General features: G+C 37.6%; 1 protein-coding gene and 2 long non-coding RNA genes across 9 annotated transcripts in view; 1 reads left to right on the top strand and 2 right to left on the bottom strand.

Moving 5' to 3' along the window:
- Positions 1-8423, bottom strand: part of LOC26536428 (unextended protein) — a 44160-nt gene extending 35737 nt beyond the window's left edge. The window contains exons 1-2 of one of the 2 annotated variants that reach the window (XM_015189735.3): positions 8183-8423; positions 7903-8128 (exon numbers count right to left, since the gene is read on the bottom strand). In XM_015189735.3, coding sequence (XP_015045221.1) covers positions 7903-8128; positions 8183-8285 — 329 coding nt within the window. In that variant the 5' untranslated portion in view covers positions 8286-8423. Of the gene's footprint in view, positions 1-7902 lie in introns of both variants that reach the window. The other variant, XM_015189737.3, reaches the window with a different exon arrangement.
- LOC120320502 lies at positions 98-1536 on the bottom strand. The gene is made up of 2 exons (XR_005559996.2): positions 1321-1536; positions 98-1267 (listed from the first exon to the last, which is right to left on the bottom strand). It is a non-coding gene; the product is annotated as an uncharacterized LOC120320502 (long non-coding RNA).
- Positions 1524-3423, top strand: LOC120320501. Of its 6 annotated transcripts, none has more exons than XR_005559992.2 (3): positions 1524-1728; positions 1802-2057; positions 2119-3423. It is a non-coding gene; the product is annotated as an uncharacterized LOC120320501 (long non-coding RNA). The 6 variants fall into 6 exon arrangements; XR_005559991.2 differs by having other exon boundaries at positions 1802-2807; positions 2863-3423; XR_005559995.2 differs by having other exon boundaries at positions 1537-1728; positions 1802-3237; positions 3311-3423.
- Positions 8424-13800: the final 5377 nt, after the last annotated feature.

Below are 13800 nucleotides of genomic sequence, written 5' to 3'. Positions count from 1 at the left end.
AACAGAGCGTTCGAAGAGACAAACAAATCTTAGTCGTCTACATACTCCGCCTGAATACAAACATTTCGCTGTCAAATAAATTATAATAAACTAAGAATATTAATTGAACAATAAGTGTGGTTTATTCAAAGTTTATTTAGTTCAAGGCTAGCATACGAGCGATTTGCAAGCGTAATGCCAATTTTGCTACGCATTCCACGTTTGCCGAAGATGTCACGCCGAATAATTGCAGGTATCCAAGGCATCAGACGCGACATAGTTCGCATATGCGAACTGGACAGACTTTTACTCGATGTTTATAATTATTATAGACTGCCATCCGGACCTAGCCAATTACCATTGCAGCACCTAAAGTATTGGTAATGGATCAGTTTCTTAACTACGGGAACTATCGGAACTATATTCATATTCGCGCTCTCAAAGGCTTGGGCTCGCCTTCATTCGCATTTATGAATTTGATTTCGTCGTGGGAATTGATGGCAAATTTTCTGGAGCAGCGCTGCAGAACATTAGAATCCGTGGACTACGCTATGGCAACCTACTCGCCAGGCGGCCAGGTGTGAGAAAATAGACACGATAACAAATTCTCATTTATAGCTATTGCCCCAACTACTATTTGGTTCCCGGTTCCGGGAGTTAACGCTATCTGATAGTCTTATAGGTAAAAAGGCTTGCCCCGTGTATGAACTGCCTTAAACGAGGGCATAATCTACGGCAATGCAATGCAAGTCACTGCCGCACTTGTGGGTCTAGGCATCACACTTTGCTGAATTTTGAAAATGCAATCTCTTCTTCCGAGCAGGAATGCCACTGCATGCCACTGCACTCATTGCACAGGATTCCGGTAGTGACATTGCGCTTTTAGCCACTGCGTCTGTTTTAGTTAACAGCTGTAATGGATCGTTCATTCCCGGTCGGGCATTGCTTGATTCCGGTTCGCAATTGCATCTTATTACATTCCGTTTTGCCAACTAGCTTTAACTTAAAAAGTTAAGATCCTATGGCGCAGTTTCGGAAATAGGCAATTACACTTTCGTTACTGATGGGTTTTTGGTAGATTTTATCCGGCGGTCCACTGTTTCCGACTACTCTACAAACATAACTGCAACAATTGCTCCAAATATTACTGATGAAGCACTTCGCCCGAATGCCGTCTGGTGATTATTCTATCCGGTTGCAGGCAAAATTAAACTTAGTTCTTTTGGGAGATTCCTATCGGCAGGCGTTGCGGAGGTGTCTATCTCTCGAGAGGAAGCTTATTCGAAATCTTGTCGTAAAGGATCAGTAATTTGCATTAATGAAGAAACAAGAGATACATACATACTCCTTAATGTTGGTCATATATCTCATCTTGTTCCTTCATCTCTGGACCGTTCTTTGAGATACTTTTAACCGTTATGCAAAAACAAGAGCCGATACTCCCCACTAGCCTTTCATTTTTGTATAACACAGTACACATGGCACTAGCCAACAACTTATTAATCAATAAAATTACTCGTATGTTATTATTTTGACTACAACAAAATGATTAGGTAAACAAAAGGGGTGCTGACGCGAGAAGCGGAGTAGGTCAAAAACGATGACATAACGTTTGACGGAAAACGCCTTGACAACAGGGATCGAATTGCGCGGCCTGCGACGGTCCATCAGGCATGCGGACGCATGAAGGAGAGGGAATGTGGCCGAAACCTTGCCCGATCGTTTGACGATCAAGCTACAGCTTATGGGGTAGTGAGGACTGATGACTGACGAACGGTCCGAACTTTTACAGGCACTACTAATATTTATTCTCGTTATGTAGGAGAGAAGGGCTTACCAAGATCGCAAGACCAAAAATCGACGAGCTTACGCTGACAACCTGGTGCCTGAACATCGGATGAACCTCCCTTAGCCTTAGTCCTTACACTGGACACGGGCACTAATACGCCGACATAACATATCTTAATGATCTATTGATGTCGGGTCCAGTCATCCAGCCCAAGCGGTTTCATACATTATTCCAGTTTCGTTCGCACCCTGATGCCATTACAGAGGACATCTGTAAGATGTATAACTGTGTAAGGATTTCGCATGAGGACAGCTATTTGCAGTGTAATTTATGGAGAGACTCCCTAACAGAATAAGTTAAAGTGTATAAACTAGACATAGTTACGTACGGCAACAAGCCGCCTTCTACTTGTCTGAGAGGGCTATGCTCCATTTGGCGATGGATAAGCAAGGCAGAATTTCCCATTGGATCAGAAATTCTTCGTCGCAATTTCTACGTGGATGATCTAATCAGGTGCCAATTCCGTGGAAGATGCTATCAACATTATGCACCAGACCCCTAAAATTCTTGCTGAGGCCACTTCAAGCTAATACAAGAGTGCTCCAAAACTCCGTTACTTTTAGAGGATGTAAACAAGGAGGACAGAAAATCCTACTAATTTGATGATGGGAGTGACATCACCAAAACATCGGGCCACGCTTGGGATCCTATCTCTGATCACCTGTTGTTCTCATTTTCTGTTCTGCAGTCATCATCGACGCCATGTAGACGCTCTGTATTATCCACAATTGCAAGGTGTTATCCGTAATTGCAAAGTGTAAAATTTTTTGGCAAGAGCTCTGTAAGGATAAGTTATCCTGGGATGAAAGCCTCCGCCGAGATTCTTTCCAGAGGTGTTCTGTCCTCTCAGCTCTGCGAGTTCCCAGTCTGGACACACCAGTTCTTTTTAATCGGGAGAAAGAGAAAGATTGGCCATCGACTGGTCTCACTGAGAAGCCGCTGCCTGGGCTTCGTCGAAGTGTATTGCTGGACAATCTCCGTATGTGGACATATCCATTTGATTTAAAATTGCAAACTCCTTTACTTCGCTGCAGCGTGTATTCGGTTATGTCCACATCATGCTTTTATGGTCACTGGAGTCGAATTTTGTGGGCTATTCTTCTACAAGTCGGAGGCTCACATATCTTATTTGCAGTAAATCTTCTGGTCTAAGAGGAGGGACGAGTATCTGGCGAACTGGAGAGTAAGTGGCGATCTACAAGTCCTGGTCTGACGGTGAACGACATTGTTCTTGTCAAGAACGAGAATCTACCCCAAATGAGGTGGCCCCTAGCTAAAGTTTTTCTAGTTGCCATAAAGAACAAGACGTGCAGTAAACAAGCTGTGTCAGCTGCCCCTAAAGGACTCTATTGAATGTCTGACTTGAGCATGTCGGACGGCGCAGCTGGCAGCATTACCCAAGACCAATTGTAATAGTTAAGATTAACGTAAATTAATTATTTTATTTTATTTAATACGTTCTTTATGCTCATCTTTGTACAGAGCGTTTGGAGAGACTCATTTTTGATCTCAGTCGTCTACATACTGCGCCTGCATACAAACTTTTTGCGCTGGTTTAACCCTTTCGCTGTCAAATAAACTTAAAAAACCGAGAATATTGTTTGAACAATAAGTGTTATTAATTATTAAACTAAAATTATTAAAGAGCTCATTGGCTAAACAGTATATAAATAAATATATATAAATAATATAATAATCAAAACACGCTTTTTAAAGTTAACTACTATAGTATTTAAAACAAAAAGTTCAGGAGCACCACCTAGCGTGTAGATTTATAGCTTAGAATCATTGGCCATGGTAAATCTTAAAATCTTATTTGATTCTTACAACTTATGAGCTTATACAACTTTTCAACATAATTTACTGGCAAGAAAAAGCCATTACATTTCCTTCGTAATTTGTGGGCAATTAAGTCAAAATGCTATTAATTTAATTTAGCAAGACAAGTAATAATATCAATACATAAGACGTCACTATGGAATCTGCATGCATAACATTAAGGAGATATCGAGTTCTTTTAATTCACGAGTTTCCGAAGGGAATACTATACCATACGCTTTTTATGCTGGTTTACAATAGTTTCTTTATATCTCTTGCTTGTACATTCGGTAATCTAAAATATCTTGATATATTTTTAATAGTTTCGCTTCTGAGCAACAAGCTGACCGAATGTAATCAATTTGTTGTTCTGGAAGATTGTAAAATACCTGGTTTGTTCCAGGTCTATCAATATTGAGCGTCCTTCTCCTACAATGAAATAACTTGACTTGATATTGCTTTACATATCGTTGTCGCAATTATATTAACTATATTTAAAATTCACCAGCTCCTTTCCTAAACCTGTTCTTTGTAACTGTCCCGCAGTTTCATACACTAATTTTTATCATGTGTGTCACCGTATAAAATTCATTATTATTATTATTCATATCGCACGCTCAATTTGTATAACATCTTTTGATGATTTTAACATTGGCATCGCTAAGACAAACCATCACAAAAACAACACTAGAACGGCAAAAAATCGCACAGTTAATATCCGCAAATTATAATTACAAAATCCTCACTCATTTTCGAAGAAAGAAATTTACAGCTCTTTACCATCATTTTTTTTTTAGCTTTTCAGGAGCAATTTTTATCAACCTTTTACTAAAATAGAACCAAATTATCGAATTCATAAATTTTTTTTATTATTTTTTATGTATTATTTTTAATTTACCATGGGTCTCAACTTGCGCTGCGTCTAATTATCTGAAATCTGCAAGCTTTTTATCAAATTTGATAGCTTTTATAGTTCCTGAGATCCCGAAGTTCATACGGACGGACAGACAGACGGACTGACATGTCCAGATCGACCTGGCTATTGATTCTGATCAAGAATATATATATTTTATATGGTCCGAAAAGGATCCTTCTGCATGGTTCATACTTTTCAATGAGTCTAGTATACGCTGTCTGTCCGTCCGTCTGTCTGTTCGTTCGTATGAACGTCGAGATCACACGAACTATAAAAGCTAGAACGGTAAGATTCACACACTTCCCACACTTTTGTAAAATGCTTTGATATTTTTATACCCGTTACTCGTAGAGTAAAAGGGTATACTAGATTCGTTGAAAAGTATGTAACAGGCAAAAGGAACCGTTTCCGACCTGTCCGTCTGTCTGTCCGTCCGTATGAACGCTGAGATTTTTGGAACAACAAAAGCTAGAAAGTTGAGACTGAGCATACAAACTCTAGAGACATAGACACAGCGAAAATTTCTCGATTCATATTGCCACGCGCACTCTAACGCCCACAAACCGACCAAAACTGCCACGCCCACATTTTTGAAAAATGTTTTGATATTTTTTCATTTTTGTGTTAGTCTTGTAAATTTCTATCGATTTGCCAAAATACTCTAACGCCTACAAACCGCCAAAAATTTAAAACTAGGTGATGCTCCCATATGCCTTCACAGACATGCCATTTGTTTGGACTTTTCAACAGGACAATAATCCAAAACATACAAGTAAACACACCAAAGAGTGGTTCGCAGCCAATCAAGTCGATGACATGGAGGGGCCCGCACAGTCACCCGATCTCAATCCAAAAGAGAATTTGTGACGTAAGGAGAGCAGTCTCATAAATAAAACCGAGTAATAGTTTTGAACTCTGGGAACCTGTACAAAGGTCATGGAACTCTATTCCTGTGCAAATATGCCAGAATTTAGTTAATTCCATTCATATGCGCTATGCGTCTATTATTGCAAACAGAGGCTATTCAAGAAATTACTAAAATAAACATATATATAGGGCTATTACAAAGATTAAATCATTTAAATGTTTTATTTGGCTGTAATGCTGTTTGAGAAAATGCACTAGTAATATTTTAACCGATCAAATTACGGTCCAATTTCACATTTTCATTTCTTTCTGAAAAGTCTTATGAATTATCCAAAGTCAATTTTTTTTTTTTGATTATTTAAAAACCTTTGTGAGCACTACTATTATTTTGACTGTAGCTGTGCTTTTCAACGAATCTAGTATACCCTTTTACTTTACGGGTATAAAAAGTACGTTTTTGATCAAAATTTTGAATATTGTTCGGTAAACACCAACTTTTAAACATAATAAAATATCGAGTGTAAATCGGACGACTTGGTTGAAAGGCAAGAAATAGGTATAAGTAAGCATTTTCTATCCTCTAATATATACATATGTATATTATTTATCAGAATCACTATCTGAGTCAACCGACGTATTAGTCGGTCTGTCCCTTTTACTCTCCGAGTAAGCGCTGTAAAAATAAGCGTGTATTTAAAAAGAAAAGTCCTTATCTTAAATCTGCAATCGCCCAAGACCGAAAAAATCCAGATATTTTTGAATGTCTTCGTATTCATCACTGCAATCCAAATGTTGAAGTTGAACTTCAGGGATAGTTGGATTGCTTAAATACTTATGTATATGTGAAATTTTATAGAGACAACAGAGAAATAATAGCCAATTTCCTCTACAGTCGGATACCCGTTACTCACTTGAGGGAGGGAAAAACTATTTGATGGCATAGCGAATATAATTTGTGAGGAAAATAGTTTAATAAGATTTATCAGAACTTTTTTAATTACTGTGGGTCACACGGTTTTGGGCGGTCTGTGGGCGTTAGAGTAGTGAACGTATTATCCGCATGCTCAGCCTCAACTTTATTGCAGACGAACAGACACACAAGCCAGACCGGCTCGCCTGCCAGTTTGATCAAGAATATACATAAAACAAGAGAGAACGCTATAGTTCCCCGACTATCTGATACCCGTTACTCAGCAAAAGGGAGTCTTCAACACTGACAGTTTTTGACGGTTTGTGGGCGTTAGAATGGGCGCGGCAAAAAGTTTTGTGGTAAATCAATAGAAACTTACAAGACCAATACAAAAATGAAAAACTATCAACACATTTTTCAAAATTGTGGGGCGTGGCAGTTTTGGGCGGTTTGTGGGTGTTAGAGTGGGCGTGGCAACATGAATCGAACTTGCAACTTGCGCTGCGTCTATGTCTCTGGAGTATGTATGCTTAAACTCAACTTTCTAGTTTTTTTAGTTTCTGAGATCTCGACGTTCATACGGACATGGCCAGATCGACTCGTCTATTAATCCTGATCAAGAATATATATACTTTATATGGTCGGAAACGCTTCCTTCTGCCTGATAAATACTTTTCAACGAATATAGTATACCCTTTTACTCTACGAGTAACGGGTATAAAAGGAATATGTTCGGCAGAAACGCTAATACTAATTCGCAGAAGAATATACATAAAAACTGCATATGTCTTAGTATACACTTTATAACCATATTAACATGAAAACGCATTCTTGGTTAGTTCAGTGTTTTAAGCTTTGGGTGTATTACTGTATTACTTATAAGGGTACTATATAAATCTCTGGTCCTAGTTACGCAACCAATATCAGTAATCTTTCTACAAAGGTGTCTGCAGATATTAAGCAAACTAAAGGCCCATATGATCTAAATAGGTATGTATATGCATCGTACCTGTTGCATGCATACGTTTTCGTTATTCTTTGCACCTTTTCCCAAATTAAATTAAAAATAATACATTACTGACAGTGAGGAAAAAAAATATTCAACAACTTTGTATTCGGTTTACAAAAACATTGGAAAGTAATTGCATGCTAAAAGGTTAAGGGATAAGCTGTTTACAACCAGATATATCTGGATATTTAGGAATACATATACATATATGTACTTCTTTGTTTTGCTCTGTAGCCTTTTCCAAATTTTTATTGAAAATTATTACTGACTAAAGAAACCGAAAAATATTAAACTTATGTAATCGATTTACAAATACATTGTTCAGTTACTGTATACATTCTTCACATGTCTAGGTTAAAGCAGTTTACAACCAGATATATCTGGATTGTTAACAATAAATAGAGACATATATTTAAGCATATACGTATCAAATAAATATCACTCATCTTAAATAAGGTTAGAAATAAATGTACGAAATGTGGATTTATGAATATAAAGTAATTATGATGTGAGGTAATTATTGAATAAATACATTTATTAACAAAAAAACTTGCCTTGCTAAATTTTGTGATAATTCAGACGATACGGAGTTGAAGTCATTCCCTTTCTCCAACAAGAATTTATTTCTTGTCTCCGTGGAAATTCCATTTATACCATTAGCAAAAAGAAGTATAGTAATTAATGATGTCAAATATGTGCTTTTCATTTTAGTCGAACCGAGCAATATGTATACTCCGTTTATTGACTTTTTATTGTTCAAAAGTGTTAGGCTGAAAACTTCTAGTATTACAAAATAAATAACTTTTAAACACTTTTCAAAGAAACTAGCTTTACCGGTGTATTTTAAGAGTTCAACCCATTTAGTCTGTATTTGACACATGTGTATACACTGTTTACTATTTTGCATACTACGCTCTTGGGAGTATTTTAGTGGCATCTGTTCACGCCAATTTTATAATCTCATAAATTGTCTACTTGAATGAGAGAAATCTTTTATTATAATATATTTTGTAATAATAAAAGTAGAAAGATTTTCAAAGCACTATTGTACTATTTGTAAAGCACTATTGTATTTTGGATGTTCCTTATATACCTTTTTCCCACTCTCTCTTATCTTGCTCTCTAACTTTTTACTCTCTCTTAAATGTACTTGTATTCTAATACTCAGTGCCACTGAATATTCCAATGAGTACATCGATATTACTATCGATTATTATTAATATTAAAGGCTCTTCATGCCTGCATTAGAATTATAACAATAGCAAAACTGCACTTCTATAATCTCCATTATTATAGCATAAGTCGGATACCGATAAAAACGGAACTGTTAACTTTTTTAACTTTGTTCAGTTATTGGCCCTTTCCAAATTTCACTTCCGAGAGATTCACGCGTATTTCTTTTTTTATACCCGTTACTCGTAGAGTAAAAGGGTATACTAGATTCGTTGAAAAGTATGTAACAGGCAGAAGGAAGCGTTTCCGACCATATAAAGTATATATATTCTTGATCAGGATCAATAGCCGAGTCGATTTGGCCATGTCCGTCCGTCTGTCCGTCTGTCCGTCTGTCTGTCCGTATGAACGTCGAGATCTCAGGAACTACAAAAGCTAGAAAGTTGAGACTAAGCACACAGACTCCAGAGACATAGACGCAGCGCAAGTTTGTCGAATCATGTTGCCACGCCCACTCTAACGCCCACAAACCGCCCAAAACTGCGACGCCCACACTTTTGAAAAATGTTTTGATATTTTTTCATTTTTGTATTGGTATGGTAAATTTCTATCGATTTGCAAAAAAACGTTTTGCCACGCCCACTCTAACGCCCACAAACCGCCCAAAACTGCCACGCCCACACTTTTGAAAAATGTTTTAATATTTTTTCATTTTTGTATTGGTCTTGAAAATTTCTATCGACTTGCAAAAAATCTTTTTGCCACGCCCACTCTTACGCCCACAAACCGCCCAAAGCTGCCACGCCCACACTTTTGAAAAATGTTTTGATATTTTTTCATTTTTGTATTATTCTTGTAAATTTCTATCTTTTCGCCAAAAAACTTTTTGCCACGCCCACTCTAACGCCCACAAACCGCCAAAAACTGTCCTTCGCACTTACACTAGCTGAGTAACGGGTATCAGATAGTCGGGGAACTCGACTATAGCGTTCTCTCTTGTTTTTATATTAAAAAAAACAGCTGTGGAAACGAAACAAACGGTAAATGTTTAAAACGGTAAAATATAAAAGTTTGGGTTGGGCATTTAAAAATTCGATTAAAAAGTATATTAAGACTTAAGCATTCTTTTTGAAGCTCCGTTTTATTTTGTATTTTGTAAAATATCTATCGATATTAAATTTTTAAATTTCATGTTCGCACTTCCATTATGGTATTATTTCCTGTTTTCTTTTTCCTTGTGTAAACTACCATTATCTTCCAACATAATTTGTTAATCTACTAGTAATGTATGAGAAAAACAAAAAGGTAATTAAATAAAAAAAATAAAACAATAAAAACGTAGAAAATTCGGAGTGTGGCCCATTAGATTGGTGTTCATGCCTGGAAATATTCTAATAAACAAAAATATTCTAATTGGGGTTTGACTCAACAGATGTCACTGAACAATTATAACCCAATATTCAAGAATACTAAACTTTTAATCACTAAATAAAAATTCTCGGACTTATAATAAAAAACATATACAGCTCGAACACACACATTAACTCCCTCATACTATGTTTTTTCAACAAATTAATATTATAAAATGCCTGGCCAACCTTAAATTTAACTGCAACACAAAGAGCCGACAGAACATCACAAAAGCCATACTGATCTAGAAAATCGTCTACAGATTTCGGACACATGGAAACGCACCAAAAAGTACGATGACCAAATTCAAATCTACATAAAATGCAGCACTCAGGCTAGTCCTAGGAGTTTTCCAAAGAACACTGACGAACCACTTTCTGTACAAAACCAACATACTGCAACTAGCCAAAAATACAGAAATATTCAAATACATAAAACCAAAAAATAAAAAACACATTTTAACATGAGATCGCGCTATAAAAACATGTTAACTCAACATACACAACAACGCAACATATCCTACAACTCAATGAAACTACCCAGAACCACCAATGAAACTTCCCGAAAATCTAACAACAGCAAATAACGACAACACTGCACCAAAAATATTTCGAAAATTTTTTATGAAACAAAATAAACCTAAAAAAACCACACATTTATCTACACAGACGTTTCCAAACAAAACATCACCACCGAAACGGAAAGTCTGCACCTTGGTACACTACCACCCTACTCATCTACCCCAACAGCAGATAACGCAATAAAATAGTTAGTTTTGGAGAGGAAAGTTTGTAAGAGCGATTTAAGCTTTACTCAACACAACGCACAACAACAAATACCTCACACAAATCAGGTGACAAATTCAAATAAAAAAACCAAAGATAAAAGTCTAACGTAAATGAGGTGATCAAATAGCAAAGAAGGCTAATAAAATGCCGACTATATACACCTCCAACAACATCATAAAATGCATAAAGAATCTTCTAAAACAATAATTACAAAAGGAAAACAGAACCTTATTAAGCAAATTCAACACATGGTACAAAAACATCAACACAAACAACACCCGCCCACCAAACACTTTTAGCATATGTAGTGTGAAACGTCTCCTTTAGGAGGATCTGCTCTGCTGGTTCACGCTGCCATTTTCCGGCTACAGCTCGTCGGCGGGGTGGTGGTCTTTCTTACCAAGATCTTGGACACGGACTACACATCATTATTAACAAGACAAGAAATTACAAGCTAGAACTAAACCGGATGTTTAGTGAAAAGACAGAGAGAAGACGAATTTTTTTTTGCGGAGACACAGAGGTTGTTGTGCTTGCATAATGCCGTAATTAAGGCTATCATTACGTTTTTTTTTTAGATAGGTAGGGAAATAGATTATATATGTCGGCGCTTTATATGAAGTGCCAGGGTCCTTTATGCTGATCTGCTACAAGCCTATAAATACTGAGTGTGGTGTCGAAATGACACAGTCTTCATTTGAGAGTTCAGCATGCCTAGGAAACGCGCTGACCGTGGCATCGACGGTATCGATGTAGTGAACGAAAATAATAATCATGCTCCGACATCAGAAGTAGGATCGCCTCCACACCAAACCATCACCAAAGACAGTTTGTGTTCACTTTTGGAACTACAGCATCGCAATCTAATTGAGATCTTAACTTCACTGAAAATCCTCTGGACGGCAGTGCTTTGCTAATAGCTCTAAGCAGATCTTTGGAGGGCAGTGCTTCTAATTGGCTTTCGCAAATATGCTTTTCTGGAGTGTCATGGAGTAAGTTCAAAGAACTATTTCTGCAGCAATTTGAAGGCAACGAGACCTCAGCATCAACATTGTTCAATGTCTTGAACGGTCGACCTAGTGATGTATATGGAAACTGACTTATAACTACACTAATGGCCCAATGGAAGTCCATGACAAAAGAAGAAATTGCGGTATCAACTGTCTTTGCGCATGCGGCAATTGTTGACACTAGAATTCAACGTACGGTGTTCACAACTACTATCAAGACAATAAGTTTCCCGCGTTTTTATTAGCCAGAAGAAGGGACCAATCTGTACCTGAAAATTCTGCAAGCGGAAAAACAGGCTACAAAATCGCCGATTGCCGTTCACGGAAAACAACATTAAACACCAAAATGCATCTCATCCAAATGCTGGACGTCCGTCTGATGGACAGAATGGAGAAATTTCGTGTTACACGTGTGGAAAATCTGGGCACATTTCACCAAATCGCCCTGCACGAAAACTATCAACAACTCACAACAGGAACGAAGAGAAGCGTGCTAACTTGTGTCAAGTAGCAGAGCCAATTGGTACCCTAAGCTCGTCCGCTGAGTCATATCCATTTTATTTCGATTCAGGAGCCGAGTGCTCCCTTGTGAAGGAATCTGCATCATCCCAACTGGCGGGCACACGCATCATAATACTGTAACTAGCACACTACAAATTCTATCAAAAGTCAATATTAGCGGATAGCCGATCGAAGTCCTTTTTCATGTAGTCCTTAATAGTTACATTAATTATAATATAATAATTGGGGGGGGATTTTTAATCAGAATTTTGGAACTACAATAACTATTGAAAAGATTGAACTTTTTAAGAGTAAGTCTGTGTAAACCCTTTCTGCTATGAATAATACCGCCGAATATTATTTGTCCCAGCAGTTCTCCATTTACCAGTCCCCGTGCTACTAGCTAAATAGAAAAACGGTTCTTATCGACTATGCATGAATTACCGTGAATTAAATGCAAACACCATCGTCGAAAATTGTTCCTTGCGGCGCTAGGTACTTTTCTTGTTTAGTTATGGCTAGCGGTTTCACCCAAATTCTACTGAACGTACTGCATTCGTTACTCCAGAGGGCTAATACAAAATTCAAGCGTTAATTAAATTACCTCCTCCACAGTCAGTTTCCCAAGTAAGACAGTTTATTGGTCGTGCATCATATTTTTGGCAATTGTATGGTCTTACTTGTAAAAGTAAAATATTCGATTGGAAACCAGAGCATGAGCAGATCCGCAGAAAGGTTATGAAAATACGGACAGATGAGCCAGTCCTAATTATATTTGACCATTCAAGTTTTAATGAAATCTGTTCAAAGCAAAAAATAAATTAAAACTTAATTGCAAAAGGCTCCAGTCGCGCAAATAGCCAGGTAGAACGCGGTTTGAGCGTTTGAGCGTGTGTTGGCTTGATAGATGTCTTCCGACTGACGTTTGGCAAAAGGCCGTTTTGGTTGGTGTCCTGAATGTCAGAGTACATTGCAATTTTTGGGAACTCACTGTCCGGCTGTTAAAAATTGTTTACAAATTCAAGTATAAAACAAGAGAGGACGAGAGGAGTTCCCAGACTATCTGGTACCCGTTACTCAGCTAGTAGAAGTGCGAAGGAGAGCCTTCAACACTGACAGTTTTTGGCGGTTTGTGGGCGTTAGAGTGGGCGTGGAAAAAAGTTTTTTGGCACATCGATAGAAATTTACAAGACCAATACAAAAATGAAAAAATATCAAAACATTTTTCAAAAGTGTGGGCGTGGCAGCTTTGAGGCGTTAGAGTGGGCGTGGCAACATGAATCGACAAACATGCGTTGCTTCTATGTCTCTGGAGTCTGTATGCTTAATCTCATAATCTTTCTAGCTTTTGTAGTTCATGAGATCTCGACGTTCATACGGACGGACGGACAGACAGACGGACTGACAGACGGACATGGCCAGATCGACTCGACTATTGATTCTGATCAAGAATATATATACTATATATGGCCGGAAACGCTTCCTTCTGCCTGTTACATACTTTTCAACGAATCTGGTATACCCTGTTACTCTACGAGTAACGGGTATAATTATAAGAATCTAAGAGCAC

This window comes from Drosophila yakuba, chromosome 2L, assembly GCF_016746365.2.
Source record: "Drosophila yakuba strain Tai18E2 chromosome 2L, Prin_Dyak_Tai18E2_2.1, whole genome shotgun sequence".
NCBI lineage: Eukaryota > Metazoa > Arthropoda > Insecta > Diptera > Drosophilidae > Drosophila > Drosophila yakuba.
Note: the sequence above shows the minus strand (reverse complement) of the source record. Positions and strands in the feature narration are given on the sequence as shown.